General features: G+C 32.5%; 1 protein-coding gene across 1 annotated transcript; it reads right to left on the bottom strand.

The window, feature by feature from the left end:
* Positions 1–5,069: 5,069 nt before the first annotated feature.
* Positions 5,070–6,155, bottom strand: LOC139515359 (uncharacterized). Its single transcript, XM_071304924.1, has one exon. The coding sequence runs from the start codon at positions 6,153–6,155 to the stop codon at positions 5,070–5,072; it is 1,086 nt and encodes a 361-aa protein (XP_071161025.1).
* Between the last annotated feature and the right edge of the window lie 3,806 nt (positions 6,156–9,961).

Consider the following 9,961-nt stretch of genomic DNA (forward strand, 5'->3'; position numbering starts at 1 on the left):
TTACATCTCCAACATACTAACTTGTTTTATTTAGAGCATACCTGTAACGTTTGCAGGACGTGTTTTTCAAAAGACAATCGATATACTTAATAACTATGGAAACCAACAGTGTCCTTCTGTTTTCCTATGTGTTCTTTTATTTTTAGGACTTCGTGCATGTGCTTCTTAAGACTTCATCTTCCGCTATATACATAATATCATTTCACTAAATATTTCATCATATGATGCCTGTGTTGACTGCATAAATTTCAACGAACTTGACTTGTTATAAAGGGATACGTCTTTTTGTTTTGACTTTACATAATAAAATCAAAATTAACATTGAGGGCCGATTGAGAACTAAACTTGACGACAAACTAGATGTCTTCATTCTATTCTATTGTGAACTTTTTATTTGTACCGTATAATATTCCAGCAGCGCCTGTATATAAAGGGCACTTTGCAACGTTGATACGGCAGTTCAGGACTTACCACATTCAAGGACGCTATTGCGTCAATATTTCCATGTGTGTGAGTTTAAGTCGTTCCTGTGAAACGGACGCCATCATGATTTTGTTGCCTGTTATTAAATATCTGTGAAGCAGATAACCACGGATATGCATTGCAATCCCGTCCTGTTTTCCATGATAGTGACAAAATTATAGGCGACCTATCATTGGATTTGTTTTTCAGAACAGCCGATGGGTGTCAAATGTATAGCAGGAACTTCTTATCATCCGGAGCACCTAAGTGCGTTTGTTTTTATTATAAGTCAATATATCTATCTGTTGTTCCGTTGCTTATCACTATAGTTGATGTGTTTCCATCGGTTTTAGTTTGTTATCCAGTTTTATTTTTCTATTAATCGATTTATAACTTTTGAACAGCGATTTACACATGTTGCTTTTACTAATGAAGTCTGAGTAGCAGCTGTAAAAGAGGGACGAAAGATACCAGAGGTACAGTCAAGCTCATAGATTGAAAAAAAAACTGACAACGCCATGGCTAAAAATAAAAAGACAAACAGACAAATAATAGTACAGAAGACAAAACACAGAAAACTAAAGACTAAGCAACACGAACCCCACCAAAAACTGTGGGTGATCTTAGGTGCTCCGGAAGGATACGCAGATCCTGCTCCATATGTGGCACCCGTCGTGTTGCTTATGTTATTACGAATCCGGTAAAAAGTCTCATTCGGTAAGTCACAATCGTGAAAAGGGAAGGGTAATGCAGTTACGATATAACTATTAAGGAACATATCCAATATCTCTGTGAAACGGTTATTTCATAACGGTCAACCAACTCGTGATGGCGTCCGTAAAATTTACGAAGGGATGATATAAACTTCACTATTTGGAAATCTTGGTTTAATAGCTTCCTTGTGTGCTGGAATGTTGCTACAAAGATTAGTTACATAGGCATGTGAAGTTGGTAAATTTTGGCTAAGGTGTTGGATGACACGTCGCCCATGTTTTTTTATCATATAGTTGATGCGTTTTCCCCGGTTTGGTGGGTGACCCGGGTGATTTTTTGCTTAATCGATTTATGACTTTTGAACTGCCGTATGCTACTGTTGTCCTTATTCGTTTCTTTGTTTTGTGAGGCAAGCGTTGATCAATCTGGTTTGATGTGTACAAGAGTTTGTTTTTTTTGCTTTTTTTTTTAAGATTTCATCGTTTAATTTTTGCCTTGTTGTCAGTGTATGCCTCTTTAGTATCGTCTTTCTGTGTACACATTTCAGCACACCGGAAACGTATTTAAGAAACTACCTTTATCTTGTACGATTGATGCCAATAGATTATAAAGTGGAATAAATTAAACCTTTAAAGGCATTAAAACCAAAAGTAACCGAAACAGGATAGCCGAAACTTTTGATACCAATTTATTATAAAGGCATTCCTATAGCAAAAATAGACGATTAAATGTTCATCAGCTGAAAATTTACAGATATAAAATACCATTTTAATCATGTCAATACCTAAGTTGTAGATCCTTGAAGGAACGAAATATTGTGGCCAAATTTAGTAAAATATAAATTGATTGTATTGCGTACAACACGTGATTTTATGACTACTAATAATATTCATCATGTACGATAGAGAGAAAACTATTGAATAGTCCTAGTAATTAACTGTTATAGAACACAGAAACAAAATGCGCTGTAACAAAAGAGTACAAACGGTCTGGCCAACTTTGACTCAGTGAAATGAATATTTAGCTTCAGGACAATAACACCATTTTATGAAAGTAAATCATTGGCAGAATCATGTCAAGGCGAAGCACTGGCTTGAAAATTTAGTAACAATTGGAAATAGTAATCAAAGGTACCAGGATTATAATTTAATACGCCAGACGCGCCTTTCGTCTACATAAGACTCATCAGTGACGCTCATATCAAAATATTTATAAAGCCAATGTAATGTGTGATTAAACCATAAAACTTTATGAATGATGATAAAATTTTGATAAAACAAAACATATTCATGCAAAGAGTTTATATACATTTCAAACGAGCATTGTTTTGTTACAGTTATACCTGTCACATAACGATGATTCAATTACATTTCATTGGTTTATCTCGCATCTTCTAATCATCGACTTTAAATCTGTTTTGATACAGTACGTACTAACGACAAGCTTTATGAAAGAGGGGTGAAAGATACCGGAGGGACGGTCAATCTTGTATATTGAAAGTAAACAAATAACGCCATGAAGGTGCTTTCTATTACATCTTTACCTTCATGTGACATTAGGCTTATGTCCAGTAAAGTAACTTCCACAAAGAGGTCACTGAGTGCAAGTACATAGAAATAAATTGCTCACGTTGATTAATATTCAACCTTTAACACGACGTTCACAGTAAAAGGTAAAATAACAAAAATACCGAACTCCAAGATAAATTCAAGAGAAAAGTCCCTAATCAAATGATCAAATAGCAAAATCAAGCGCTCAAACACATAAAACGAATGGATAACAACTTTCATATTCCTGACTTGGTACAGACATTTTCTATGTAGAAAATGGTGAATTAAACCAGTCCTGGTTTTATAGCTAACTAAACCTCTCACTTTTATGACTATATCATAAAAATTCCATTATATTAACAACAATGTGAGAACAAAACAAACAGATATAAAATTAGGGTACAGAATTCAACATTGTTTACAATCTTAATCCCTTTAAAGCAAACAAATATATCAACAAAGAAAAACAAAAAGGCATTTAGACACAGTATATAAGAAAAAAAACAAAAGACAAAAATACAAATATTTACCATGATAGTACAATAATACAATGAGCCGCGTTCAATGGATATTACAAATAAATAGAGTAAACATGTACAGTAAAAGTAATACTTTAATAATACAAATAAAGAACACAATAACACGTAATAAAGAAAATAAATACATCAGTACCTAGAATCTAAACTTTAAAATCACTTTATTTGTGAATTTGATAATGTATATTTATCAACGAGGTCTTGGCATTTTATGATTAACTTTTTAAGAAAAAGGACGAGATGTTCGTTGATATAACCTGGTTCAACAACTTTCTGCTCAGACACTTGTGACGTTTTGTGCAAGCTGTTGAATACCGAATGAGTTAGGAAATGTATATCAAATATGCAGATGAGTTTGGTATATTGCTGCTAAGGTAGGGAAAATTGATAATTTCATTATTTAAATCATTTCGTTTGTCATAGATCCTGAAACTGAGATGACCGCTTATGTCAAATTCGAGGTATAAATCTAAAAGTTAGGTAGAGGAAGAAGCAGTGTCTGTTGTTTCTTTAATTTCTAGTTCTGTAGGGTATAGCAGTGGAATCCAATCAGAAAATATTTGATTGTTAAAATCCTCAATATGTCTGAATGTGAAATTAAATAATCTGGCTTCTTTGAATTCTATTTTTTGACAAGTGTCTAAAGAAACTCTGATTCATATTAAAATAAAACGTTTACACAGCAACACTCACAAATTGGTTGATTCTTCCTACTGTTTTGCTGTTAGGTTTGCATAGCGGAAGAATATTATACTGCATTTATAAATAATAATAATTCAGTAATTACAACAACAAAAATGAAATGGTATATGCAATCACGTTTGAGACATTATAGTTAAAAGTTTTAAAAATGCAGAATAGTTTTGAAAGCAAATAATGTTTTTTTAAAGTACCCAATACCCTGCTCAAACTACAAATGTTGTCACATGTCATGTTCAGTGAATCCGAAAATCGCATTCGATTTATATTATAAAGATTTCATATGATCATGAATATGTGATTGGACCACAACTTCCTTCTAAACTGCTTTAACCAAAATTTAACCTGCACATAACAGACGAATCGACAACTCGATTAAACACCATAATGATTGACAAAATTGTAAAATACAAAAAGATTTCATTAATTGTCTAATATTTTAGTGTATTCTACTTCATTATCTATTTACAGAAACATAGCATAACAAAAGTAAATATCGCACTAAAATATGTACTTTTTGAACACCACATGAAAAATATATTAATTCAGTTTTTCTCTACATGTTCTAAACTAAAATCAAGGTCAAATGAACCTGACAGTTTTTCAAGTACTTTAAAAGGATAAACATGAATTCGTTAATATATGGTAAGACCCAATATGAATGTTTTGCTATCAACAGGTTAAGTATTTTTAGTTTTAATTAACAAACTGCGAGCATACGCGAAATAATGTTCATGTTTGTGTTTTGTTTTCTATGGTATCATTATTTTAGAGTTCTGTGATCTTTGATTGATCCTGTTAAATTATTCAAAATTATCAAATTTTTAAGCTGCCTACTCAATTCTATAGCTATTGGTATTCCTCAATGCAAATAAAAACAAATGTATAAGATAAGAAATTTAAAGCAGCAATCATACCTCAGATGGCTTTCATTCAACCAAGTTAAAATTCATGTATTTACGGTAATATTACACTCGGATGTCTTTTAGGTTCATCTAGTTCGCTTAGAGCAAACACATATAACGTATAATAAATTTAACCAAAAAAGGGCATGAATTAAAAACCAAATATGTTAATTTGATTTTGCGGGAGGGTGTTCGCGCTTTAGCTACACCAACAGTTTTACGACAAATATTTTCGCTTTATCGTCCCCCGCATTATAACTAGTACATCCAATCACAAGAAACCCCTCACTGTCTACTGACAGACTATATGGAAGAATTATCCCTATGTTCTGTGTTAACTGTATTCCACACAATTCTCCTTTAGGATTAAGTGCGTGTAAAGTATGATTATTCCTATCTGATATTAAAATGACATCATTCGGCGTAACTGCAATATCCATAGGGATTAAGGGTACGTCATCTGTATTATAAAAAGGATGGCCAGTGTAGGAAAAGATTTGTTGGCCACTTCTACTCATTCCCACTATTTGTCCTCTTAAATCATTATCCATCCAATCAACAATATACACATTGTCGTTCGAATCGGTTGAAATTCGGCCAGCATAATTAAACAACTTTTTTCCTGTACTGTCAAACTCAAATACTGATTTGCGTGTATACTTTTCGTCAAATATGGCTACTTGCCTCGAACTCCTTTCCGTAATTGGATATTTCTGACCTTGGTCTCTCATGCCAATTATAAGATCTCCATGCTTGGTTAAATGAATGGCTAATATCACCATAGGCGAAGCCTGAATAACACTCTTCACGCTTCCAGAAGCTGACACAGCTAGAAGTTCTTTACCTGGAGGTGCCGCAAATAAAATTTCATCCTTGTTATTTACAGTGAAGTCCATGCATCTGATGTTGTAATTCAATAACACTTTCAATGACGCTTTTAAAAGTTTTCCTTTGGTAAACTTGTGCTTTCCAAGTTCACAATTCCCCATGAAGAAAACGATACCGTTCTCTTTACAAAGCAATTTCCCGATCCCATGCAAGTCTGTGTCGTATGAATTATAAACTGAGGCAATAATCTCCGGAAGATTGAGAGATTTTATACGATCTGATATGTCTTTGCCTGTATCTTTTACTGATATTACTCTGTGTTTCTCAGACGAATGTTTGGTAATTTTACAGTTTTCACACATAAACAACTCGCATTTGGTACACTTCCATTTCAAAATGACATTTGTTTCACATAACTGACACTGAATTGGTGATTGTGCCTTTACAAAAGATGTCGCCATTATACTCGCGTGTCTCACACGGGATCGTTCTAAAGGAACGCGAATCTTTTATTTCAGCAAATATAGAATGTACTGCCATGCAAATAGTTTGAAATAAAATCAATATTAAAAAATCCTTCCTTTGATCGGAACTAAACAAACTCCGATATTGACAACTTTCTTTGTGAATGTCTATTTAAATATACAGTTTTAAAAAAAAAAATGAACACCATAGATTAGAAGTAAAAATTAAGTTCTATATTGAATGTTTGGTTATCGTCCAAAGGACGTTTATTCTCTATCTGATTTAATTCTCTGAACGTGAGATGAATAATTTTATATTCAATACTGGGTGTTACCATAGACATGTATACAATATGATGTCTCTGGTTTTAAATAGATATATATATATATGTTGTGTACAAGATGTAATGTTGTACAAATTATAATTTGTACAGAAGTTTTGTACAAGTTATCAGTGTGTTATGACCTGCTGAACAAAAATGAATGATGCAAGCACACAGTCTTTTGCTCCGCATATTTCTGTCAATTTTTCACAACTTCATGATACAGTCTAATACGGAGCATTGATACAAAAACATTATAAGACATCACAAAGATTTTGTATAGATATGAATATGGTATAAGGAAAAAAAGAAAATTAGAATTTAAACCATTCTGGTATTTTTATTTCCAGTTTAAAGGTAAGGAGAATAGCACTAAATGTTAGATTGACGTATATTTTTTTGAATTTAAAACATTACACTGGTACATTTTATAGGTTAAACCTGTATCACCTGTTGCAAGAAGGTAGGTGTCAAAAAACTTATAACTTGTACAAAAACCCTGTACAAATTACAATTTGTACAAACTTACATCTTGTACACAACATATATATATATATTTATTTGTTGAGGGGCCAGCTGAAGGACGCCTCCGGGTGCGGGGATTTCTCTCTGCATTGAATACCTGTTGCATGGTGACCTTCTGCTGTTGTCTTTTATATGGTCGGGTTGTTGTCTCTTTGACACATTACCCATTTCCATTCACAATTTTATGTAAAAAGAAAACGAAAACGAAAGCAAGAAAACCATGAATATTCTAGTCAAGATGTTACAAGTTACTGTCCATTTCCTCAACTAATATTCTTGTTTTATATCTGTTTACATCTATTCAGAGAAATAAATCTATAGAATAAAAATAATAATGAGAAGAAATATTATGATAGGCTGCGGCTAAAGTAAATACTAGAAAATTGAAGGGGGAAACAGTCAGTGCAAATATTTATTTAGAAAAGTAAAAAGAGAAGAAAGACAAATGTGTATAAAATGGGGAAAGTTTCTTGACATAAGGTGAAAATGACTGTTCGATTGGTTACTCTGATGTTAGTGGTCTCTGGTTGTAATTCTTTGTCTGAATGTAAGCAATTCAGATTAAACTTAAAATTGTTAATAGTTAAAAGTTTGATTGACGAGCTAAGCAATGGCTTCATTTTTCATTTTAAGCATCTTGGAACTGTACAGATTGTATCTAAAATTTTATTACCAAAGTCTATATAAACTAAAGGTACACATTTGAATTACATCAATATCAATAATTATAGATTATCGTTAATCATATCAACGAGATTCATTTTCTCGCGTGAGCCGGTACGGTGAAAGCGAGAAAAGCAATCGAGTTGAGATGATCAACGATAATCTGTTTATCGCTATTTTACCTATGACGACGATGTCAATTTCATGTCAATTTCCTTAGCAACGTCACGTACCTCCTTAGTTTCTAGCGATAATTTTCCATCTCAAGCGAGTAGCATGATATGAAAAATTATCACAAAAAAATATCAGAGGGAAAATGCACAAAATAGCGATAATACATATTATAATACATAGATAAACATAAACTTATTGACGGGATATCAGAAGGTGTTGTAGAAATACATAAATATCATTTTAACATTTCGGTTCTATAAGCTTAAAAGAAATATAAATTTATCTACATCACACAGCTCTTTTACGTTGTTCGTACTCATTAGTTTAATGCATCGATGTTTTTCCAATAATATGGCTTAATATAAAATATTCTAAAACGTTGATAACATGGACATTTGAGGATGAAATGAAACTCATCCTCTTGTAGTATTAGGTGATACCAAACACAGAATTAAATATTTGTTACAGTCAGAAAGTCAGAATCGGAAAGTTGGAGATCGAAATCTGCTGGTTGAATTTGAACGGTATATAGAAAGTCTAAAAAATTATGAGTCTTATATGTCTCATTAATTTAACATGCAAAACGTTTAACCTCCATTATCCATTAAATGTTGAAGTTTTAACGTGGAATTCAAGGTTGAAAAGAAGTACAGAAATCTTTTTAAGTTTTAGAGTTATTTGTCTGTGTAAGACAATGTGAGTTAGAACTTCATCAAATAACATATAGAAAAAGGTATGCTAAAAGACTATACATCTGGTGTTACTGTTATTTTGGACAATTTGTGGCATGCTGAATAAAACAAATATAGATATTACCATTGGCAAACTTAAATTTACAGTGTAACAAATGTACTCGACGACATGACGATTTTTTTTTAGCTCGCTCTATCTCTCTTTTTTTCAGAAATCCGCTATTCTTTGTGATTAAATTTCTAACTATTTCAATTATTTTCGCGTTTTCAAGTACTTATAATTATGATTTATCTGGGAACAGTATATCCAGAGACATATAATACATATTATATAGGGATAACAGCAAACTTGTCTTGTCTCCAAGTACCTATGGTATATCGAAGTAAAATTCTCGCTAAATGGCCAGAAAACTACAGTTAATCTTTGTAGTGAAGCGTAGCGCATTTTCTTTCCATTTAATGTAAGATGCAGAAAGAAAAAAATGAGACTGAAAATAGTGACAGAACTTAGGTAATGACCGATTTCAGGGACAGAAATCCACAGAAATTCAGATTGCTTATCATTATTTCTTCGGATGGTCTTTGCTTTACACTCACAGTATCCGAAATATATCATAGGGAAATATCATAGGTGCTTGAGGACAGGATCCTGTTTAGTCGAAGTAAGGCGTCAAAGAAAAAAATTATAATAGCCAATCAAGACGTCATAATTATTTGGACTAGATCCTGTTATGATCGAACCACCCATAGTCCCTCCCCCTTATTATCATAAATCTCAGATTTTTTTAATATATATCACTTATTTGTACCATATATATACTAATATACCATATTTTTTTCTTTAAATATGCATGTTTACTATCAACGTGAATCTCAACTATAGAGCGAAAGGTTGCCAACTTCGTTTCATCTGGGACTCGTTGATTTAACCGGTAAGGGAAATTTTATTACATTTTAAAACAATTTTTCCTGACCGTTGCCCCAATTTCATGAAACGAAGATGGCAATCTTTCGCTTCGCTCTATAGTTGAGATTCACGTTGATAGTAAACATGCATATTTAAAGTAAAAATATGGTATATTAGTATATATAACTCATTATAACTCTTTAATATGAATTTGGATACCCTGTTAAGCCTGCACAGATCATAAGAAGAATTTCAAATTCTCTGGCACCGTCCCTTGATGATCCTTGCTGGCTGGACACAGAATCTATAATCTTAAAAATATGTTATTAAAATATATTTTAAATAATTTAGGAGTTTGACTCATCTGTATTAAGTACAAGTAGGGACTTCCCGCTTTAAGCACCGACTCTTGGAGCTTTCTGTAGATAAGTCATATTAAATATCCTTTATTAAATATACTTGGTTATTTGCAGTATACCTCATAGTCAAATGTGGGAGTGCTTAATCGTTTTGTTTTTT

This window comes from Mytilus edulis, chromosome 3 (genome assembly GCF_963676685.1).
Source record: "Mytilus edulis chromosome 3, xbMytEdul2.2, whole genome shotgun sequence".
Taxonomy (NCBI): Eukaryota; Metazoa; Mollusca; class Bivalvia; order Mytilida; family Mytilidae; genus Mytilus; species Mytilus edulis.

Bases quoted from the DNA above. Each gene is read 5' to 3' on its own strand.
- LOC139515359 (XM_071304924.1), bottom strand. From the start codon at position 6,155: ATGGCGACATCTTTTGTAAAGGCACAATCACCAATTCAGTGTCAGTTA.